The 24,779-nt window shown below is 39.8% G+C and overlaps 1 protein-coding gene across 1 annotated transcript; it reads right to left on the bottom strand.

Moving 5' to 3' along the window:
* Positions 1-332: 332 nt before the first annotated feature.
* On the bottom strand, positions 333-15,031 carry BABAM1 (BRISC and BRCA1 A complex member 1). Its single transcript, XM_031947995.1, has 9 exons — positions 14,861-15,031; positions 10,192-10,523; positions 7,517-7,575; positions 6,638-6,758; positions 5,809-5,887; positions 5,285-5,309; positions 4,999-5,128; positions 3,452-3,538; positions 333-752 (listed from the first exon to the last, which is right to left on the bottom strand). Exons 2-9 carry the CDS (start codon positions 10,465-10,467, stop codon positions 552-554), a joined length of 978 nt encoding a protein of 325 aa, XP_031803855.1. The 5' UTR covers positions 10,468-10,523; positions 14,861-15,031; the 3' UTR covers positions 333-551.
* Between the last annotated feature and the right edge of the window lie 9,748 nt (positions 15,032-24,779).

The raw sequence follows: 24,779 nt of genomic DNA, 5'->3' as shown, positions 1-24,779 counted from the left end.
GCTAAATATTCTTTGTTCCTTCAAACCATCTTCATGGCATAAATCCCAATCTCCCTCCCTCCCACCCCCCAACTTGGCTGGTTCCTCTTCTGATCATGATCATTCATTATCATTTCTCCTAAAATGTAGCCCACTTGAATATACTCCTTGAGCAGGAACTATTCTCTTTTTGTATCCATGGATCTCAGTAGTACTTCACACAAAGTAAAGTTTCATGCAGAACTGAACACTCTAAATGTTATCTGGCCAGGATAAAAGGCAGCAACATCCCCCTCATTCTGGCCATGATAGCAGAACTCAGGGGAGAGACAAAAGACAACCACCTGCCCAGATCCAGGACAAAATACTGACGGTTTAATATAGAGTCAAAATTCATAACCACGTGGTCCACAGACTCCATTTAACATTGTGGCAAGACAGGCCCAGATCAGTCATTAATTAGACCTCCCTCAAGAGCCACCATCTCCACTAGGACCATAATCACTGTCTTTAATGACCCTCTTCCAGGGTCTGTACATGGGGTCATTCCAGGCAAAGGAGAACAAAGTGCCTCAAACAGTGGCTTCCATTTCTGCAGGCTCTTCTTCCTCCAAGAGGCTGTAGGAGGCATGTGTCTGGAAAGGCCTCTGCAAAGGGTGGGCCAGGAGTTTGGCCATGCAGTTGTGCAACTCCACAGCTGGCCCTGACAGCGAGACCTCATACTTGTAGCTGGTGCCTTTGGAATCCAAGCCTCCAAAGAGGGCATATGTGTCCTGGGTGAGGGGGAGAAGGGGCCAAAGCTCATCAGACGGAAGCACACATACACCCACATGCACACCCAGAGGTGAAGTCTGAAGGCAATTGAGACAAAGGTCCAAAGCTCAGGGAAGGCAGAGACTCCTGACCTCTGGTCTTCCCCCTATTCTAAAAGGGCCAGTTCTAAGGGCAGAAACATAGGATGGAAAGGACTCTTCAAACTCAGCACCCATCCTCAGACAGCCATGCTCTTTAGGGAGGCTGGGGGTGAGACAAGGTGCTGACAGAGTAATTTGCCTTAAGCAAATTCAGCGGTCAGCTGCCCTGCCCTTTGAGGAAGGGGGCCCAAACCTGTGATTTCATTGTTGTCTGGAGCTTCTGGTGAAAGGCTTCCGTCACCCATGTAGAGTAGACCCTTCTGGGTAATTAAAGGTCTTACGAGTCTGGGCCAAGTGGAAGTGACCTGCCCATGGTCACACAGCCAGTATGTGTCAAGAGACACGAAGTGGTTTCAGTTTTTCAGAGGCGATGTTTGGTATGTTTGAAAAAACTCTGGACTTTGGAGTCATAAGTTATTCTAAACCTCTCCATGTTCTATAGTCACATAAAAGGTGTAGCATTGGGTGAGTGATGATTTCTCTTGAGCTTGAGTGTCCTTGACTACAAATGGCTGTTATTCCTGTCCTGCCCTCCCTAAATTAACATTTTATAAGGTCCCTCCCAGCTTTGACATACTCTTTTCTAAGACCCCCACTAGTTCTGATATTCTATGTTCTATAGTGTGTGTATATATGTATATGTATATGTATATGTATATGTATATGTATATGTATATGTGTATTTATATACATATGTATATATGTATTATTTAACCATGGAATCTGTGGTTGAGATTGGGGATTCCCAACCCTTTTCAGGTTATGACACAGTGAGCTGTTGGGGAGAGATGCAGAGGTAGGAAGTTCCACACTCCTCAGCCAACAATACAACTGGTTGTTCTTGTGTCCCAAAGCCCCACAGCTCTATAGAAGGTCAAGGTTGAAAGGTACCTTTGAGGTAATCTAGTACACCCCATCCCCACCTCCCACACACTTTTCAAATAGGGAACCTAAAACCTGGAGCTGGGGGAATGACTAGTCCAGTCAGTGACCCTCATATACATTAGCATACAGAAGCTGAGAAGGGGTGACTTGTCCAGTCAAACAGTGAGTCAGTGTCTGAACATATTTCTCCCCATACCCACATGGTAGAAGCACATTTATACCTCACCTCCCCACCATGTCTCACTATACACCTGCCTTTCTTCAGCTCCTCTTTCACAAAATGGAAATGGAGAAGAGCCTGGACTAGAAGTCCCTGTATCCTTAGCCCATGAGAGTGTCCAATGCTGGTGTGAGTGACAGGGGAATCACCAAAGGAGAAGGTGGGCAGATGGTCGATGATGGCATACATGCTGCTCCTACAGCAGTGGGGCTGCGGGAAGGTCACCTCTTCCTGCTAAATGCCAGTGGGCATGTTTTTATTTCAAATAATTGATCTTGTTTGAAGATTACCCTTGAGACTCCTTCTTGGGTCTGTTTCCCCTCCCAACCCCCGAAACCTGCCTTCTCAGGAACAAGCCACCCTGGTCCTCAGGAAGTGATGATGTAGGCCCCAGGGAGGGAAGGGTTAAGAACAGGGGCTCCAACTAACAATGCAGTATCATGTCATGGAAAAGGTCATGGATTCAGAGGCAGAAATCTAGCTTACACTTAACTTCTCTGGGCCGCCGTATTCTCTGCTTCAGAAAGTTGTTTTAAGAAAAATGCCTGGGAAGCTAGATGTCTGAACACAGCTCTCAAATCCCCTCCCCACCCCCACCCCCCTGGCCCCCTTGAGTCTCCTCTGGACCTTCAGAGCTTGTACAACCTGATATCTTCCTCCAAACACGTTCCAGCTTGTTAATGTGCCTCTTGGAGAGAACTCAACAAAATACTCCAGATTCAGTCTGACCCAGCTACAGGACAGCACCCTTCCTCATCCCAGGCATGAAGCCTCCACTGCTGCAGCTATGGGGCTCTGGTTATCATATCACACTGCTGACTCATTTTGAGCCTGGGGTCCACTAAAACCTCCAGATCTTTTTCACACAAACTCCTGTCTAAAGGCATCTTGATACTCTGAATTTGTGCTGGTGATTTTTAAACTCAAATGTGGGACCTTATATTTATTCTTAATAAATTTCATTTTACTAGATTATGCCCATTATTCTAGGTGGATGAGATTTTTTGGATCCTGTTACAGCAACTTTCCCCCAACTCCCTACCCCAGTTGTTTTGTTCTCTGCAAATCTGATAAACATACCAATTGTGCTTTAATAAGAATGCTGAACACAGATTTCAAGACATTCCAGTTCTTAGGGTGACACTGCAGGAATTAATGACCATTCTGTATTCATTGTTCAACCAGCATCAAATTCATCTACTTATAGTCTCTTTGAGCCTAAATCTTTCCATTTTATCGCTGATATTTAGTCAAATGCTTTTCTCAAATCTACTATAGGATATCTTTAGAATTCCCCTGACTTACCAACCTCATAACCATGTCCAAACAGAAATGAGATATGTCGTAGAGGACAGACACCATTCCTTCCATAAAATGTCATTCTTTTCCCAAGACTTCAAGAAGAGTTTACCATTCTATAGTTTGGCAGCTTTGCCCTCATCTCTCATCTTACCTTCCAGCTGGTCTCTTCTTCTTTTTCCTCAGTTCCATTATGGATATATACCACATCAAAAAAGAAATACGGACACTGAAGCATCTTCTGCAGGAAAAGAATAATAGCAAACTTGTTTTCAGAAATCAAAAACACAGGGTCCCTTATTAGAAAGAGGGCTGGCCTGGGACTCAGGAGAGAGCTGGGTTTAAATGCTACTGCTGACCATTAGCTGTGCCCTCAGGGGACTGTAAGCTCTGGTCCTGCCCATTAGTAAGAGAGCTGCTGTGAGGAATAAATTGATAATACAAATAAAGCATTTCAGAGACACTAAAAGTCTCTGACCAAAACTATATCCAACTCCATGCCTTCCATACAGATTTGACTTCTACATTTTTTCCTGACAAAGAGTGTTTTTTCTTCCATCAAGGAAAATAGATTACATGGTAGCCCACTGTCCATATGTGACAAAAGAGGAAGTTCTTCCTGATAGCAATCTAAATGGAAATGGCCATAGTGTGCTATCCACTTCAGCCTGGTACATCTATCCACTCCTTCCTTTGTCCAACAAATCTTTACTAAGTAACTATGTCCACTGCACTGTGCAGGTAGAAAGGGAGATGTGACAGGATAAAGAAGGCTGGTTCTTTGCCCTCAAAGACTCCACAATCCAACAAGGGATGTATGAAATGTATGCAGACAAAACAAAGAAAATGGTAACTGCCTGGCAGGACAAGGTGATATGAGATGGATTAGGGAGGAGTCACTTCTAGCTTGAGAAGACCAGGTTAGACTTCAAAAAGGGGTAGTATCTGAACTGAACCTGAAAGGGCAGGAGGACTGTCAACAGGAAGCAATGGGGAGAGGTCATTCCACATATAGGAATTGTGCCAAAAAAAAAAAAGAAGAAGAAGAAGAAGAAAAAGATAGAAAGTTTTTGCCCACCTGCATTTTTGATTTCCTTCACAAGCTAATTGTATAATATTTCAGAGTCTGATTCTATTTGTACAGCAAAATAAGAGTTTGGTCATGAATATTTATTGTGTATCTAATTTATATTTTAATATATTTAACATCTACTGGTCATCCTGCCATCTGGGGGAGGGGGTGGGGGAAAGGAGGGGAAAAATTGGAACAAGAGGTTTGGTAACTGTCAATGCTGTAAAGTTACCCATGCATATAACCTGTAAATAAAAGGCTATTAAATTTAAAAAAAAAAAAAAAAAAAAAAAGAAAGAAAGAAAAAAGAAAAAAAAAGGAAGAAAAAAATAGAAAAAAAGAGTACAGGATGAACTCAGAGATAATCAATAATCCCATCTGAGTAGAGTAGAGTGTACAGGAAAGAAAGCCGGGTGGGACTAAGACTTAAAAGGCCTGTGAATGTCAATAGGAGTTTGATCCTTAATTGTTAGGGATTTGAAAATCATTGGTTGCTTCTGAGACAGGAAGTGAGATTATCATGGCAGTGGGGTTGGAAGTTCATTCTAGAATCCTTTTCCCAGATCCTCTGGTCATCAGACTGGGAAGGGTGGCTCTTCTGCAGACATCCTAACCTTTTTCTCACCTACCTTTATGGGCTCCACCATGGCAAACTGGGCCTGGCAAGCAGGGCGACTGTACACCAAGATGGTCCGCACTACATAAGGTGGTGGGATGGTCTGGACATTGTCTGTGACTGGAAGCTCTATCTTCTGCTGTCTAGAGCAGTGGAGAGAAGAAGATATGTAACATTTCAGAGCACCTCTAACTTCTTGTCAATTAATTTTTAAAGGATGTCAGGCTAGGTCCCTCAAAATACATTCACCAAGACCTTCTAATCTTTTGTGTCAAGAAATGACAATAGCAGCAACTTACATAAGATTGAACAGGCTGTCCAAGTCTGGATTGGGAGAGATAAGGACCAGTGAAAATGCCAGAGGTCAGTTCTCTGATAATCAGGTCACCATCTCTGGAAATGTGGGGTTCCTTCTTCAAGGCCTCCCCAGTAACTGGATGTCCTCTGTTACCCTCCTATCGCCCACAGCATCCTTTCAATCTGCCCCCTAAGGACTGGGAGCCCTCCCTTTCCATTTCAGTTTACAAACAAGAGTACAGTCCACTACAGGACAAAGCAGGTAGACCAACGAGGAGAAAGAATCACTTTGGGGTGATCAGGTCACCAGTGGAGCAGAAAAGCACAGGCTGGAAAGGGAAGGAGAATGTGGGGAAAAACAGAGGAGGCTGGAAAGTGGGCAAGGCTGGCTGTACCAAGGAGGCTTTCTTCCCCGACAACTCTGGAGGCGAGGCCTCAGACCGAGCAGTGCTTCCTCCACACGAGGGGTTGTGAGCCCCCTCACCACCCCTGTCCCAGCCTCCCCTTGCCCCTTTCAGAAGGATACTGAAGGCCATGCAAGTAGCGGTTTCGAGGTCGTAGAGGCAGCTGCACAGCTCCCTGGGGTCAGAAGTCAAGCCTGAGAGCTAAAAACAAAACCAGGGCTGCTCACCTGTCTGTCTTTCCTGGTCTGTAGGTCCCACCTCCCAGTTAACCATTTGAGAGGCAGACCGCTCTGTGGGGGCAGGTACTACTTCCTCCATGTGTCGGTTCGGATGGTCCTAGAGCAGTCCCCATCCCCAGGGCTCCCCTTAGACTACTACTTTCTGAGGATCTGAAGTAGGGCAAAAGGAGGATGGGTTACTCAGTAACTAGGGAGCTTCAATTTAACTCATTAATCTCGTTCTCATCAAGCACCTGGCCTCTGGGGTTTCTCATGAGCTTGGATCAAACTTGTCACAGACTTGCAGTCAGGAGACCATGGATCACCTCTCTGCTACTTACCAGTACATGCTCTCTCTGAACCTCAATATTCATTTGCAAAATGAACTGTCATAGAAGGGTTAGCCAAACGCTAAGGTCCCATTCCCACTTCAGACATTCTCTTCCAACTCTGGTTCCCTATATTCTAAGGTATCAGCTAGCTCTTATATTCCATGTCCTAAAGTCCTTTCTGGCACTAGGATTAGAAGGCACTTCCATCTCTAATAGCCTATATTCTGTGTTCTAGATAGGTTTTCTATGATTCATTTAAAGTGAGGGAAAAGTCCTTGCAGGAAGCTGGAGATCAGGTGGGCTGGGTACCTAATCTCTTCCCAGGAAACAGAAAAGAATTAAGGGAAAAGAAGCAGAAGGGAAAGGAAAGAGCAGCAGGGCTTCCTCCCATTCTCACTCACCCAGGTAGTATCGTCATTTACCACCACCAGGGCAAACTCATGGCACTTGTCAATCTTGTGTTTTGTCCGAACAAACATCTCAATCATCTTCTGGGACACGTTCAAGGCATTGGTCTTTGAGCTGGTCAGGGACGACAGAGGACACTCAGTAGGCTCCAGGCAGTACTAAGGCACCTTTCAGGTATGGAGAACTGCTATGGTTTCTTCAGGGATAGGTACCCCCACAGCTTAAGTCATATCCTGGGAATGGAGGCTCCATGAAGAGGTCACTTGTCTGGGCTAAGTCACAGATGACTCCTCACTCTCAGTGAGGGCTGTGGTCTGTCACCATCACCGTCACCGTCAGTCATTATTAAGTTCTATGGGACCTCAGGTCATAAGAGAATCAGACTAAGACTTAAATCTTCCACCCACCCATACAATAGAAGATATCAGAGTCTTTTCACCCCTTTCCAAGCCCTGCATTTCTTCCCCATATATCTCTAACTGGATCTTTCCTTTCCCCTTTCTCTCCAAATAAAATCACAACTGATATGGTGCCCAAAAGAGCTAAGAGAGCTACAAACAGTCTTGTCCAACCATTGTCAAATTACACTGCTTCCACTCTCTTCATCCTCCTTCCTCAGGCCATCAGTCTAGTTTACCTCTTGCCTGGATTAGCTTAACTGTTTCCTATTTGTCTCCTAGTCTCTTTTTCCTCTCAAACTTATGCTTCAAGTGCCAAAGGGATTTTCCCAATATATGGGTCCACTCTGCTCTCTGCTCAAGCAACAAAGGACCAATTCCCATCTGTCTTCACCTAAGGATCCCAAGGTGGAAGGAATGCAGGATCAAAGAGTCCAAATGGGCTTATAAATTAGGGGAGAAAAAACCTCTCACCCATTAAATGATTCCAGTTTTGGTAAAGACATTTCCTCCGACAAGTCCAGGCATATGATCTGTGTTAAAGACAAGGAAAAGAGGGGAAAATAAAGAACAGTTAACACCATGTAAACCCACTTCCCTGGCCCAACCCATCCCCAGCAAATCATTCAACCCTTTGAACTTCAGGCAGGTGCCAAAGTAATAATGTCACCCCAGGTCTGCTATGCTGGCCCCACCATTGGGACTTTTCTAATTAAAAAAACATCCTTTAAAAAGAGGGATTCATTTGGGACAACAATCTTGGGTATAGCTTAAATCAAGCAAAAAGGATTTAGTAAAAACAAGATTTTGTAAAACTTTAAGACTCTATTGTTTACTAAATGTGACCCTAGATAAAACACACATTTAGTCTAAGTCTAAATTTCTCATCTATAAAGTAGGATCAAGTAATCCTATCTTTAAAAACTGTGGTAAAGATCAACAAAATGCAGAGGACTTTGTAAACTGTAAAGTGCTAAAAAGGTGAGCTGATAGTAATAATTATATAATCAAGTCTAATGGTGGAGTAGGCACGGTGGGCACCTTCTATCTAGAATGGCAGGAATCCTCAGTTCTACCAGGAAACCCTAAGCAGCCCAGCTCAGATCCCAAACAGATATAACATACTAGAATTCTAAGTCACTAGAGCTAGAAGAAACTTTTGTGATCACTGAGTTCAGAAAAATCTGGAAGAAAATTCAGGCTTGTATGAAACTAATGCACAGTAAAGGAAGAACCAAGAGAGCAAAATCAAACAATTTTGAAAGATTTAAGAACCCTGACTCAATGACCATCCACAATTCCAGAGGACTTATGAGATAAAACAAGCTATTTACCTTCTACACTGAGAATGAAAACGGACCTTAAAAAAAAAAAAAGTTAACGTGAGAATTTGTTGTATTTCACTATACTTGTTTTGAGGAAGGGTTTTCTTTTCATTTAATTCTCAAGGAGAGAAAGCAGGAATGGAGAATAAAAGGATGAGAGAAGATAGAAAAGAAGATAAGACTTTCATTGATTGGGGAGAAAAAAAGTGTAATTAAAAAAATCATTTAGTCCAAACCCTTCATTTCATAGGTGGGAAAGCTGGAAGGAATTATTCTTTTTTTTTTTTTTTTGAAGTTCCCACAGCTCTTTATTACATCTAGCATAATATATGACATGTAAAACCCTTCACAATCACAAAATCCAGCCAATCTTTCCAGGATGATTATACATCATTTTTCATTTTACTCCCCATTGTATACAGCCAGATTCCCTATTTCATAGACATAATATTCAATTTCCAACTTCTAGGCCTTTGCATAGACTATCCCTTATGTCTAAAATTCTTCTTTCTTCTAGAAACACTATTTCCTTTCAAGTTTCACATCCAGGGATACCATCTATATGAAATCTTTGTTAATGTTCCTCAGTTGTTAGGGGGCCCTCCAATTATTTTTCATTTGATTTATGCATATTTTGTATTTTGCTTATTTGTGTACCATTATTTTTCCTCAAGAGTATGTAATATTCTTGAAAGCAAAAGATGTTTGGTTGTAACTTTAGGTCTTGAATAGGCTAAGACATAGTGAGCCCTTAAAATACTTATTGAGATGAATGGAATAAAGGATCTTTACCATCAAAGAATGAGGCATCCAAGGAAGATTTTAATGGGACCAGCATATTACATAGCAGTTAATTAATGAGACATGTGCTGACTTGTATTACAGATAATATATGTATATTATCCTTATGTGCAAATATATATGTGTAGATATAATTATTAGAATCTTATTTTTCTTTAGATAAGAATATGTAGTTTTATCCTGAGAGTGTTTATTTATTTACATTTTTATCCATAACATTTTTGTTTGATGTTAGGTAACTTTTCAGAATGTAATACTTTTTTTACTGCAATTTGAGCCATAGCCAGAATCAATGATATCTTATAGTAAATACACTGAAGAAGGAGCAATAAAGTGCTGAAGGAATATTCTGTGGAATAATTTAGGTAATAAAATGACATTTATAGAAACAGCACAACTATAACATACCATAATGTTACTCCCTACAGATAAAAGATAAAAGACTTTCATAGAAATCTATTGGAAGATGCATTAGGGAAATGCTATGCCATTTTAAAGCAAAAGTATATTCTAAAACTCTGCACACAGTAACATTAAATAACTTTCTGGAAGGAATTATTCTTGCAAAGTCAAGATGAGAATTCAGATTCGTCCTAATTCTGGCTGGGGAAAAGAGTACAAAAGGAACTAAATCTCAGTTCTTGGTCAATTGGTTTCAGTCAAGCTTTTGGATAGAGAACTTCACCTAAGTGAAAATAAGATTGCTCTAGGAGGGTTTTCCCATAGCACCAAAGTGCTACATACAAAGTGAGTATTATAAAAATGTTAATTATCTCCTGATTCCTGTACTCAGTATAGCATCCTAGAAACAGGAAAACAAAAAATCTCTTCCTAGGTAAGTAAGAATACACAGGTCGGGGATCCCCTAAGTTTTCTGGGCCAGGCAAATGCATGGCTCCTCATGCCCTCTCATTCTGGGTTCTTTTTTTGCCAACTGGGAGCTCTGCACTGAGGGTTCATGCTACCACAATTAGTGCTAAAACAAAAGTCTCCCAATTTCTTCAGCTGGAAGCTGATACATACCACCTTCTCTGGGCAATTGACCCTGGGAGTCCGGACCTGAAATTCTGGAGTCTGTGGTGGCACCTGCCAGGGCTTGCCATTGGTGCTGGGTGGATTCTGTGGACTGTCATCGGCACTGGCTGCTTCACCCTCCCCTTCACTCCGATTCCCCACACTGGCTTGGGCACTCAGGGCTCGGTCTTCGGCTCCCTCTGGGTTGGAGCGGGTCCGAGGCCTTTGCTCCATCACCCGTTCCTCCTCCTCATCTGCAGCACTTCCCGATTCTGCTGATTCCATCGTTGGGGGCCTCAAGTTCAAATTGGAGACCCCACTCAGAAGGCAGGTTAACCTTTCTGAAACAGTAACAGGAAAAGATGAAACCATATGGGGACAGTTTGCAGAAAGACAAACTGAAGGGACATGAGTACCCAATTGTTTCACAGGGCCAAAGTCAGCCAACTCATCAGACATTTGAATACAGTCCACTTCCACTATCTCTATCAGCTAAGGTCAAGCAGATCCTTATTAGCACAAAAGTGCTATTTTCTCTACAAAAACTTAAAGCCAAATAAAGCCTTCCTGTAATCTGAAAATGTTCTCTTTGGATCTCTGGGTCTTCCCTTTTCTTCTTTAAAAAATGTACATGCTATGATCTCTTCTCACCAAGGCACCTTTTCTAAAAATCATTCCTAATATGACATAAGCAAGTTAGCCAATCACTAAGGGGAGGTAGGAAGTAGGGGGAGAGGAAGGGAAAGACAACTCTGTTTTAGAGAATACAGGAAAAATGAGATTGTAAAAAAACAGACTTAAAAGACAACCCATAACCCAAAACAAATGTAAATGCTCAATAAACACAAAGTAAAAGTTTTCTCATGACTTGTATTGACAGTCTAAGCGCCCCCCAAATTGTGTCAAAAAGTAAAAAAAAAATAAAAATATAAACACAAGAAAAAACTCTTAACAAACTTCAGGCAACTATTTCGTATTGCAAAATGAGGATAAATTTAATGTTCAAACAAAATCTGGTAAAAATAATCAAGGGGGGAGAAGGGGGAAGAAAAATGGACATGCTAGCAGGAACAAGATTGACAGAGAGAAGCCAGGAAGTTGTCTGAACTCTCCCTAGTTTGCCTCAGAAATGGTAAATCAAGCCTCAAAATGGATTCTGGAGTGATGAAACCCACAAAAAGATGGAGTGAAACAATTTTCCAGCTTAAGATAATTTAGGAGGACTTCCAGAAAGGTCTGTCTCGTTTAGGTAAAAAAAGGAATATGTGGAAATAAGGTAGAAGCATTTTCAATAAGGTAAAAAATAATAATAATACTAGTAACAGTATTATTTACTACTGTACTAGAAATGTTAGTTTTAGCAATAAGAGAAGAAAAAGAAATTGAAGGAATTAGAATAGGCAATGAAAAAAAAATTTTTTTGTAGATGGCTTAATGGTATACTTAGAGAATCAACTAAAAAACTATGTGTAATAATGAACTTTAGCAAAGTGGCAGAATATAAGATAAACCCAAATAAGTGAATAGCATTTCTATATATCACCATAGCAGCAAGAGATAAAAAAAGGTTCTATTTAAAATAATTGTAGACAATATAAAATTACCTGCTCCCAAGACAACCCCAGGAACTCTATAAACATGATTACAAAACATTTTACACAAATAAAGGCAGATCTAAAGAACTAGAAAAATATCAATTGCCCATGGGTAGGCTGAACTAACGTAATAAAAATGACAATTCTATCTAAATTTATTTATTCAATGTAAACCAATCAAACTACCAAAAATTATTTTATAGCATTAGAAAAATAAATTCATCTAGAAAAACAAAAGGTAAAGAACATCAAAGGAATTAATGGGGAAAAAAACCAAACAGGCTTAAAGGAAGGTGGCCCAGCCATATCAGATCTAAAACTATATTATAAAGCACTAATTTTCATAACTATTTGGTACTAAGAAACAGAGTAATAGATCAGTGGATTAGATTAGAAACACGAGACACAGTAGTCAATGATTATCATAATCTACTGTCTGATCAATCTTAAAGTCTCCAGTTTCTGGGATAAGAAGTCACTATTTGATAAAAACTACTGGGAAAATTGGAAAACAGAATGGCAGAAATTAGACATAGACCAACCCCTCACACCCTATAGATAGGGTCAAAATGGGTACCTGATTTAGACATAAAGGATAATACCATAAGCAAAGGATGTTTACCTATCAGATCTTTGGAGAAGGGTAGAGTCTATGACCAAACAAGAGATAGAAAACATAAAATTCAAAATGGATAATTTTGATGACATTAAATTAAAAAGGTTTTGCACAGATACAACCAAGATTAGAAGGAAAGCAGAAAGCTGGGAAACAATTCTTTACCGCCAGTGTTTCTGATAAAGGCCTTATTTCTAAAATATCTACAGAACTGAGTAAAATTTATAGTAATACAAGTCATTCCCCAATTGAAAAATGGTCAAAGTATATGAACAGGCTGAACAGATGAAGAAATTCAAGCTATTTCTAGTCATAAGAAAAAAATGTACTAAATCACTATTGATTAAAGAAATGCAAATCAAAACTATGAGGGACCCTCTCACATCTATCAGATTGGATAAAAACAGGAAAGGAAAATAATAAATGTTGTAGGGACATTTTTGTTTTGTTTATTTTGCTGAGGCAATTGGGGTTAAGTGATTTGCCCAGGGTCACACAGCTAGGAAGTGTTAAGTGTCTGAGGCCATATTTGAACTCAGGTCCTCCTGACTTCAGGGACACCCAGCTGCTCCCAAAATAATAAATGTTGAAGAAATGTGGGAAAATTGGAACACTTATTTAATTATGGAGTGATCCAAACATTCTGGAGAACAATTTAGAATTCTGTCCAAAGGGCTGTAAAGCTATGCATACTCTTTGGTACAGCAATACCACTGCTGGGTGTGTATCTCAAAGTGATCATAAAAAGGGGGGGGGGGGGGAGAAAGATCCACATATACAAAGATATTTATAGCAGTTCTTTTAGTAGTGGCTAAAAATTGCGAGTTGAGGAGATGCCCATCAATTGGGGAATGGCTGAACATATTTTAGTATAAGACTGTGATCGCTGTTGTGCAGTAAGAATCCGAGCAGACGGATTCAGAAAAACCCAGAAAGACACCAGAACCAGAACATTTCACACAGTAACAGCAAAACTGTGCAGATGATCAATTTTAATAGACTTAGCTCTTCTCAGCAATGCAATGATCAAAGACAATTCTAAAAAACTCAAGATTGAAAATGGTATCCATATCCAGAGAAAGAACTATGAAGAATGAAAGCAGATGGAATCATACTATTTTCCCTTTTTTCTTTCTTTTTTTTTTTTAATGATTTTTCCCTTTTGTTCTGTCTTCTTTCGTAAAATGAATGTGTGGAAATATGTTTAACAAGATCAAATATTTATAGCCTATATAAGATTGCTTGTTGCCTTAGAAAGGGAGTCAAAAAAAACCATTACATTGAATTCCCAGTCCCTATATTTATGCCCACCTGCATTTTTGATTTCCTTCACAGGCTAATTGTACAATATTTCAGAGTCTGATTCTTTTTGTACAGCAAAATAATGTTTTGGTCATGTATACTTATTGTGTATCTAATTTATATTTTAATGTACTTGACATCTACTGGTCATCCTGACATCTGGGGGAGGGGGTGGGGGGGTAAGAGGTGAAAAATTGGAACAAAAGGTTTGGCAATTGTTAATGCTGTAAAGTTACCCATGTATATATCCTGTAAATAAAAGGCTATTAAATAAAAAAAAAGGGGGGGGAGTCAAGAAAAAAATTTGGAACCCAAAATCTTATAAAAATGAATACTGAAAACCACCTTTACATGTAATTGGGGAAAAAATACTATTAAGTGGAAAAATGGATACCCTAACCCTAACTTTGTAGCTTGAAAAATGGCAAAGATAATGTAAAGTACCCATCTTGCCATAAGGGCTAACCTATCTTGGGACTGTTATCTTTTTTTCCAATAGTTGCAGCGTGTGCTGAACAAAGTGTGTGCTTGGACCAGGAGCGTCCAGTACAAGTGGCGCCCAATCAGTGGGTGCTTCCAAAGGCTCACTAGACACAATATTACACATTAACACACACAATTACTAAGTATCTACAAGTAACTGAGTGATAACACAGCGGACGTCAGAATGAGGAGAAGTTGTATAAGCCAGGCTGTCAGCGCGGGAAGGGATCTGGAACAAACACAGCAACTGGAAGACCCTTCAGGCTAATTGGTGCACAGAGTCGGAAGGACCCCTCGCCACCTTTGTGGCTAAGGGCCTCCAATCCGCAGCGACAGCTACCGTCGGCAGAAACCACGTGCCCGTGCAAACAAACACAAAGTCCGTGGGGGAGCCGCGGCGCAGCGGATCCCAAAAGGGAGCTCGGGGTGAAGCCTGAGCGCCAACAGCGAACCGGCGCAGAGGCACGGGGGCCCTAGAGGACGGGCCAGGCGCCGGGGACCCGCTCCCGGACTAGCGGGTCCCCGAGCGTGGGCGCTGGGAGGGGCCTCGGAGGTGCGCGGGCCTAGCTCCCTGCTCTCCCACGGGAGGATGCTGAGACCCCGAGAGGCGCGGCCCGCCCCTCCCCCCAGCGCGCAAGGGCCGCCCGTCCTCCCGCTCTCGCCTCCCTCCCGAGGCGCTGACCTTCAGCCAGGGTTGCGGTGGTATTCCGAAGCGTTCTCACGCTTCGGTTCTCGCAGCTCAGAATTCTTTCTCTGACAGGTGCTTCAGCAACTGCAGCTCTAACTGGAAGCCGCCATTTCCTCACCCGCCCCCGGAAGTAGCGCGCGAAGGATCTGCCGGCAGGCGACCGAGCTTCCGGAAGATTAAATATGGCGAGAGAGGATGAACAGGAAGCGGTTTCTGTGGGCGGGGCCTGAAGGCTGTGGGCGGGGCCCGAAGGCTGTGGGCAGCGTCCAGGGTTGGGCGGGGCCTGTGTTTATGGGCGGGGCCTGGGATTCATCTTTCTCCCTGCCCTCTTTCTGCATTTGTCCCCTGGTTTCTTTTTGGCCAGAAACCCTGAGGATCTTCCCCTCCCAGATTTATTTAGTTAGTTAGATTTTTTTTTTTTTTTTTTTTTTTTCTAGGGGAAAGGAAATTCTTTGCTTCTATCGCTGCCGAACCTGAATGGATGCAGCCTCAGTCTAACTGAGATGTATTAAGGACTTCAGCTTAAAAAGGGAAAGCTCTCATATGACATCATTCTCACTTTTTTCTTGTTCTTTTGCATTTTTTCTTACTCATTCTCTTTCCTTTCTGATCTGATTTTTCTTGTACAGCAAAATAATCATATAAATATTTTACATATATTGGATTTAACATATATAACATATATTGGATTGCTCGCCATCTAGGGGAGGAGGTGGGGGAAGGAGGGGAAAATATGGAACACCAGGCTATGCAACGATGAAAAATTATCCGTGCGTATGTTTTGAAAAAAAAGAGCTTTCATTAAAAAAAAAAAAAAAAAAAAAAAAAAAAAAAAAAAGGTAACATTCTCCCATCACATCCAGGACCATTTCCCATGATCCCACTCTCCATGTAGCCACTGGAGGGGAAAGGGAAGCAGGTGACCTTGCACAGCCCTCCATCACCTGCACGTCCCAGTATCATCGCTCTGATGTCACGTCTTCTTGGAAAACAAAGAACAACCTTTGAGAAGCATGTCTAGGGAGTTGAGGGAATTGTGGGGGGATAACAGCACTTAGACAAATTAAAATCAGAGACTCTCCAGGTAAAAATAAATTAAAAAAAAAAAGATTTATTACAATCCTCCAAGGAAAGGCAACTTCCAGTAAGAAGGAGTGCAAAATTCAAATTGCAAAACACAAGATTTAGACCCTAAGGCAGAAGTGCCCATCCCCCGCTTCTGACCCTTTATCTCCCATTGGCTGGGGAGTCCAGGCTTATAGCAGAAATCTGCCCCACAGACCAAAAATACTAGTCAATAACTCTCTCTTTACCATATTAGGCACTTAAATACTAATGAAAAGGTCAAAGGAGGGGAATATAAATTTATCTAAGATAATCTAACACCTGCAACTTTAGGCTATAGCACAATTTGTTATTACAAAGTCTCAGATCACAATTAGGCCATAGGTTGAGGCCATATTCTTCTGAGAGGTCTCCATTCAATTTATCCCATTCAAGAATGTTTTGTAAGTAATGGTTAGAACACTGAAATCTTCCAAAAGTTAAAAAAAATGTAAAATAAGTTTTTTAAATGTTGTTTACTGAATAAAACTTTCCTTATGAAACATTCGCCTTTGTTTTTTATGTGCAGATTCATGGTAAACTCTAAAAGTTTATTTCCTTTCCTACTAAACACTGGTTAGAGGAAAATTAATGAAAGCCAAAGGGTATAGAGACCCAACTCTTTGTCTTTTCCTATAAATTTGTCTTGTTGGTCCTTGTTTTTTGTTAAATCCTTTTGAAATTTAATCCATTTCAATTGGAGCTCCAATTATAGTAAACTTTGCCCCTTCACTTGGAGATGGGTTCAAGTCTGAAAATTCTTTTGAGATACCTCTTGACAAACAGGTCTGTGACCCGGTCTCCTTTTGAACCTCAATATTTGGTGACCCGTACGGAGACAGTCAGGCTTCATTCCTTTCTTGTCAAGATAAGCCCCCCATTTTTTCTCCCTCAATCCTATAGCTGGGACACCCTAAGAAACTGGGTCACCTTGAATTTTACACTCAACAGATTTTCCTTGACTGGGGATGCCCAGACTTGGAAATTCTTGCAATTTTCAATAAACTAACTTTGGAACTCTCTGAGACATTAGAGGACGAGGCGATGTGCTCTAGGATGGCTTTTGGCAAAGAACTAACCTTTGCCATTTTTTTGGTTCTGGAAGAGAAATTTTATGGCTTTTGGGAAAGATGAAACGATCCTTTTCCATGTCATTTTTTTCTGTATCTGCATCTTTGTGCAAAATGTCTGTGTCATGTTTGATCTGTGAGTTAGATTCTGTTACCTGGAAAGATTTAAAATGTGGCAGCAATAAATGTGAAAATTTATAAGAAATCAAGCCATTCTCCAATTGATAAATGGTCAAAGATATGAACAGACAATTCTCAGATGAAGAAATTGAAACTATTTCTAGCCATATGAAAATATGCTCCAAATCATTATTAATCAGAGAAATGCAAATTAAGATAATGCTGAGATACCACTACACACTTGTCAGATTGGCTAAGATGACAGGAAAAATAATGATAAAATGTGGCAGCAAGAAAAAACTTCTATGCTATAGTTAGAATGCTAGAAAAGATTTCTTAACATCCTTAACTCCCACTTTAAAAGAAGGAAAAAAGCCTTACTTTTTCCTATGGACCTCAGCTCTAGACAAGCTGAGGGCTACAGAAACAAAGTTAGTTAATTAAAATTAAAATAGCATCTTAGTAGATTCTCAAGGTTTTGATAACAACAATTAAGGAGTTTGGCAATTAGTCATTTTAAGATTGCAAGAAAAAATTTTGAAACGTTGGAAATAAGTCCAGGAATTTAGCCCATTCTGAAAGAAAGAAAAATAAAAACTAGATAAATAGCAAGTTTTTGCTAACCCTTTCTTGACTTCTCTCTTGTCTCCTACTGCTCCATTGGGAAAGCACCCCAGTATTATAGGCAAGAACTCTGAAACAAGGATTCTTACAAGATGTTAAGTCAGTGGAATTGATGATACAGTGGTTATCTTGTTGAGCATGGTGATTAATAGTTCTCTAAGTTCAGTGTGATTGATTTAATCTTACAACAAATAATGGTTTCCTAGTAATATAATGATTGGTTTATACTCAGTGTAGAGCATCTAAGTTGGGACAAACTCAGCCAAAAGAGGCAGAGAGATTCATTCCATTGTTCACCTTGTGGTGGCTGGAGGCTGAAGCACAAACCCTTGGACTCAGACTCACTTTATCTCACACCACCGTGGTGGCCTGTCCTCCTGCATTTTCTCCACTGAAACCAAGTCCCCTCTGAAGGTCAGAAGAAAGTTATCTGAGCACCAGGAGAAGAAGACAATAAGGACTTTTGGACTTTAACACCTGATTATTCTTATGGTGATTACTCTACTGAAAGGAAGGCTGCTCCAAAGACCTCCAGAAAACCAATAAGAACGTTACACTTTCCTCCTTCCTTGACTACAGCAGATACATGAACAAAGGGGTGAGAGGGAGAGAAATAAAATATACTCAGTTCAGTGAAATTTGTTATTTGAGATATAATAGTAAAAGAAATCTTAAAAGATCTCTAATCAAAGGTCAATTGTGACCTATTTGCACTGACATATTAACAGATTTAAGAGTTTGTGAACTTTAGGAAAACAGAAAAGCAGTTCACTTCTACTTTTAAAATTCTGGCAACACTCTTCAACAATGGGATGAACCAAATCAGTTCCAATAAAGCAGTAATGAATTGAACCAGCTACACCTAATGAAAGAACTCTGGGAGATGACTATGAACCATTACATAGAATTCCCAATCCCTATATTTTTGCCCGCCTGCATTTTTTATTTCCTTCACAGGTTAATTGTACATTATTTCAAAGTCTGATTCTTTTTGTACAGCAAAATAACTGTTTGGACATGTAGACATATATTGTATTTAGCATGTACTTTAACATATTTAACATGTATTGGTCAACCTGCCATCTGGGGGAGTGGGGAGGGGGAAGGAGGGAAAAAGTTGGAACAAATGAAATGGTCTTGCAATTGTCAATGCTGAAAAATTACCCATGAATATGTCTTCTAAATAAAAAGCTATAAAAAATTTAAAAGAAAATAAAACTGGCAACAAATACCCCACTTTTATGTTACCTGGAGCCAGACTTCTGAGGGCCTGGACAGTAAAAACTGGCACTTACCTCTTCCCTGGCTCACAAAAGAGAAATGTTTGTGTGAATTGGAAAATAACCAAATGGCAATTCCATTTTCCGTAACATTTATAGAATTTAGGGAATCTCATGAACTAAAGTTAAGGCAATTTTAAAATCTGTTCTATCTCAATTTTAAGAATTGTTTTGCTTTCTTCCTAAAACAAAAGGAAAACTAATTTAAGGGAAGAGGAAAACTGAAACCCTCCCTGAGAACTTCCAGTATAGGATAAACTGAATGAAGACATTCTCATAACAATGTGGATTCAGCCTATGCCCTAATTATGACTGAGACTTTGTAATAACAAGTTAAACTATAGCTAAAAAGCTGCAGGTAATTGATTGTTTTGAATGAACATTCCCCTCCTGTTTCCCACCACCTCTTAATTAGCATTTAAATACTTATCTTAAAGGCAATTTGTTCTTTTGTTTCTGGGATAGATTTTCCTGTTTAAAGTGTTACCCTGGACTTCTCCAGACAATGGGAGGTTTCTAGTCTATTTAATCTTGTGTTTTGCAATTTGTGCTTTGTACTACTTTGACATCTTGTTGGTTAGGAGTTGCCCTTTCTCATGAGATAATAATAAATCCCTCTTTGATTTTCTTACTCTGAGAGTCTCTAATTGCGTTTATGTTTGCTTCTGTCCCAGACATTCCAAAGCTGCAACAGTTTGGGGACAGAATAAACTGAACAACTAAAATAAAAGAAACTAAGACTTGCTAATCCCATTTTATAATGTTTTGGAAATGTAATTGAGGGAATTAAGTATTTTCATCTTTGCTAGAAAATTAAGAGAACATTACAGTCAAGACTCTTTGGCTATTACTTAGAAAAATTCTAAAATTTTTAACTAAATTATTTGGAGTTATTGTCATCAGGTAAAACCTAAAATTGGTAACTACTGTGGGTGGAACAAGAGAGATGAGATGAAAGCCTCACCTTCAAGTTCATCTTCAAATATGAAGGTGTGCAGCCCCTTTTTCCTCCTTCACAGAGTGGGGGGGAGATATCAAACAGCACAGTCCATGGAAGCTGGTAGTTGGGGTGGGCAACAGCAAACTCAGCCCCTTCCCTGGGATTTCAGTCAACTCTCCTTAATTTGTAAACTTGCCAATTTTTTTGAAACCATCAAGATAAGCAAGCAAGGTCATCAGCCCTAAGAAATGATATTTAGGATGGATAGTTTCTAAATGAGAACTATATTTATTAAGAATCTATAAGCTTGTTTCATGATTGGTCCTCACACCAGGATGAATTTAAACTAAAAAAAAAAAAAGATGCTAAACAAAATTTTCTATGTGTGTGAGTCCTTGTAAACTTTTAAAAATCATGTATCTAGCCTTAAGCTGTGATTAGTAGAATTTACCATTAGAGATAAAATCTTTTGGGACTGTAACTGATATTCTTTTGAGCTTTGAATTTGGGTATGGTGCCTGATGGATCATTAAGTCAATAACCCACCATTAGAGAGAAATGACGCAAATTACTCAGAGGGACGCCTTCCTGAACTGTCACAGGTGGACATCTTATCTGGGCAAGAGTTAGAGGAAAAAGGAGGAAAATGCTCAAGGTCAGATCCTTCTGATTCACTTTCCCAGTTAGGTTTATTTCCCACCTGATTATTCTGAAGTCTGTATGAAGTGGATTGTTCCTGTGTGATTGGTTGCTTTCTCCTGTCATGACTTCTCAGGCTGAAGGACCTGTTTTGATGCTATTATAATCACTTCCCTGCTTTTTCCTTTTATAGCAAATTTCTATAATCAGAGCAAGTGGTCAGTAGATGCCATGATCACAATACAAGTATGTAGATGATATCATAATCTGCAGCTCATCTCAAGAGATTTGTCTGACTGTAGCCATAAAAACTCTTATCTTCCAATCTTTCAGGGTTCCTTTTGAACCTCAACACTGGGAATACTAAAAGACACAAACAACAGTTTTTGCCCTCAAAGAACTCATAAGCAAATGGGAAAACAATAAGCAAAAATCTGTGCAAACATTGAGAAATGAATAAGAAAGGGAAGGCACTAGCATTTTTTTTAATTAAAGCTTTTTATTTTCAAAATATATGCATGGATAATTTTCAACATTCCTTATAAAACCATGTGGTACAATGAATACTACAATGAAGCATCCTGAGAGAGGTAAAATCTAAAACACCTAGTTTTCAAGGAGTGAAAACCAGAGTAGAACTGTAATAATACAAAGTGAATGTTGATAGTGACTCTATGAGCAGTGAGAAAGGGTGAAGGGGAGAGGTATTGTGAATCAGAAACAGAACAATTTGGCAATTGATTGCATGTGGGGGTGAGGAGAGCAGGGAATGGAGAATACTGCTATGGTAATAATTCTGGGAAACAAAGAATGGTGACAGAAATGGGAAAATTTTTAAAAGGGGATGATTGTTGCTGTTCAGTCATGTCCAATTCTTTATGATACTATTTATAGATTTCTTGGCAGAGATATTGGACTGATTTGCCATTTCCTTCCCCAGATCATTTTACAAGTGAGAAAACTGAGGCACATGGTGGGGGGCAGAAAACTTGCTTAGAGTGACACAGCTAGCAAGTATCTGAGGCCAGATTTGAACTCAGGAAGATGAATCTTCCTAACTCCAGGCCTGGCACTCTATCCACCTTGCTACCTAGCTGCCCTAAATGGGACAATTACCCTTTAGTTATTATCATTTAATCAATTGTTTCTATGCCCAACCCACATGTCTTCACCTTGGCTGGGAAGATAATATCTTGCTCAAATCTAGGTACACTTTATTTTCAGTAATCCCCTGATATTTTGATCCAGTAACTGTCAAAAAAGGAAATCAGATTAGTCTGGAATGACCTGAAACTATTTTTCCTATTCATCACTCCCTTTCTAAATACTTTGGAGTAGGTAGAAGAGAGGGAGTTCAACAACCTCACTTCAATGAAGCAACAGATATGATTGTTATTAAAATGCCGTAAACTTCCTATGATTCCTTTATAAAATTCTAAGACCTTTTTAATTGACTCAAGAATCAAACAGCTTAATTGGCTAAATAAATAAGCTTGCTAGGTCCTTGAGATGATAGGAAGTCCTTAAATGACAAGAGAAGTTGTATCTTTCTCCTTCCCCTTCCTTTTTCTCCTCTTTCTACCTTTTCCTTTTCTATCTTTGACCTGTTCCCTTGACATACTTGTACCTCTTTTCCTCTCTTTCTCTCTATTGATCATGTCACTGGAAAGAGACAAGGGATCCAGTGAATAGCAAAGAGAGAGAAGGACACTAAGGAAAACCATGGACATAGAAAGACACAGAAGGGTAGTCACAAAGGGGAAGTAACTTCAAGAACCATGACCCCTTTCATTAGAGAAAAATGATAACTATAAGCTTAAGAAAGGACTCATAGTAACTAAAAGTTGTAAATTTATCCCTTGTCCATATGTGTTCTCTACAGATATGTATCACTACTATTTTATTTTAAATTAGAGCATACTCTTTTCATGGATGCTGTCTGTTTTTGTGAGAGACTGTACCTCAGACCTTTGGGAATACATTTTGTCCTCATTCTTCTTACTGTACCACCTTGACAAATACCTTTCCTAAAAAGCAAATTAACTCTGACTGACTCACAATAGGAAGAACACTGATGTGGGCTTGTGAGTACTACTACTGTTAATTAGCCCCTCGGATTTATCCTTAGATCCCTAAAACTGGTAATAGCAACTGTCTTCTGGAGATCAATGCAAGTAGAAATTGCAGAAATAGTCTTGGAGAAGGTGCTATAATATATTCCAGAATTTTGCCAGAAAATGATGTCAAACACAATACCCCACTGGAAATCAGGAATTTGTCTTTATCCAATCCTTTATATAGTTTCTAGGGGAGACAACACTAGGCAGATCCCTCTGACCTTGGGATGCTTCTGTTCTAACAATCGGTCAGTCTTTTGGCTTTGGAATCTGTGATCCCGAGGTCCCCCCACCTCAACTTTGGAGTATTATTGTTCTCACCATCTGTCTGTCAATGTTGTAAAAGTCCTCTGGTCTAGGAATAAAATAATATTTCTTCCCTTCAACTTTAGGGAAGATATATTAGTGACTCTGAGACTCTCTAACCTTAAAATGTTATTGTTCTGTCAGTCTTGCCTGTCAATGATTCTAAAGTCTTCTGGTCTTAGGATAATCCTAGATCTGCTGGTGAGTGATAACCAAACTCCTCAGTTCTATCTCTAGTCCATAAAATTAGAATATCAATGACATGAAAAACTGGATAAATGTGTCTCCTTTTTCTTAGTCCTTTGCTAAATCCTTTTGGAACTTAGCCCACTTCAATTAGGGTTACAATTACAATAAACTTTGGCCTTGACTTGGATATAGGTTCAAGCCTGCAAATTCTTTTGAGACACCTCAAGACACCAGTCTGTGACCCCCAACCTTTTGGGTTCCCTTCCCAACCTCAATACTATGGGACCCCTTCTGTCCTCCCAGAACTTTTAGTGATCACTGATAGTGATGGGTTCAGAAATGCTGAACCTCAAGAATATATTGGGATTTCTGGCCAGTGTTTAGAGGTATCTCAAAAGAATTTGTAGGCTTTGACCATCTCTAAATTGAGGCAGAGGTTTTGTTATACTAATGGCAGCAGGCTAATTTCCAAAAGTTAATTTTAGCAAATTAATGAGGGGAAAGATGAGGACTAAGTTCCCTAGTAGAATTTGCTCTTAAGAAGGGGGAAGATGCCATTAAAGCAGACCAAGCCCTAAAGAAATTAGACATTATGACATTTAGTAAGTGGGTTAACACTAAAAGGAGTTAGCTATAATAAGAAGAAAGACTCCATAAGGCAGGCAAAGTCCCTAAAAACTTGCTGCCATAAGGAGGCACTTCCTAATAAACATGCAAAAATGCAGGGGATTAGTAGGTTCTTTTTTTTTTTTTTTTTTTTTTTAATTTATTTATTTATTTTTAAATTTAATAGCCTTTTATTTACAGGATATATACATGGGTAACTTTACAGCATTAACAATTGCCAAAGCTCTTCTTCCAATTTTTCACCTCTTACCCCCCCCCCCCCTCCCCTAAATGGCAGGATGACCAGTAGATGTTAAATATATTAAAATATAAATTAGATACACAATAAGTATACATGACCAAAACGTTATTTTGCTGTACAAAAAGAATCAGACTCTGAATTATTGTACAATTAGCTTGTGAAGGAAATCAAAAATGCAGGTGTGCATAAATATAGGGATTGGGAATTCAATGTAATGGTTTTTAGTCATCTCCCAGAGTTCTTTTTCTGGGTATAGCTAGTTCAGTTCATTACTGCTCCATTAGAAATGATTTGGTTGATCTCGTTGCTGAGGATGGCCTGGTCCATCAGAACTGGTCATCATATAGTATTGTTGTTGAAGTATATAATGATCTCCTGGTCCCTGCTCATTTCACTCAGCATCAGTTCGTGTAAGTCTCTCCAGGCCTTTCTGAAATCATCCTGTTGGTCATTTCTTACAGAACAGTAATATTCCATAATTTTCATATACCAGTAGGTTCTTTTATAGGAGAAAAATAACTTTAGGGGTTGATATCACTTAGCCCTCTGATTGGATACAGTAACGGTGGTGTCAAGCCCAGCAAGGAATTGGACAAAGAATTCAACTGGGGCCTACTGCAATAAAGGTTCACTTAAAACAACAAAAGACCTACTTA

This window comes from Sarcophilus harrisii, chromosome 1 (assembly GCF_902635505.1).
Source record: "Sarcophilus harrisii chromosome 1, mSarHar1.11, whole genome shotgun sequence".
Taxonomy (NCBI): Eukaryota; Metazoa; Chordata; class Mammalia; order Dasyuromorphia; family Dasyuridae; genus Sarcophilus; species Sarcophilus harrisii.
Note: the sequence above shows the minus strand (reverse complement) of the source record. Positions and strands in the feature narration are given on the sequence as shown.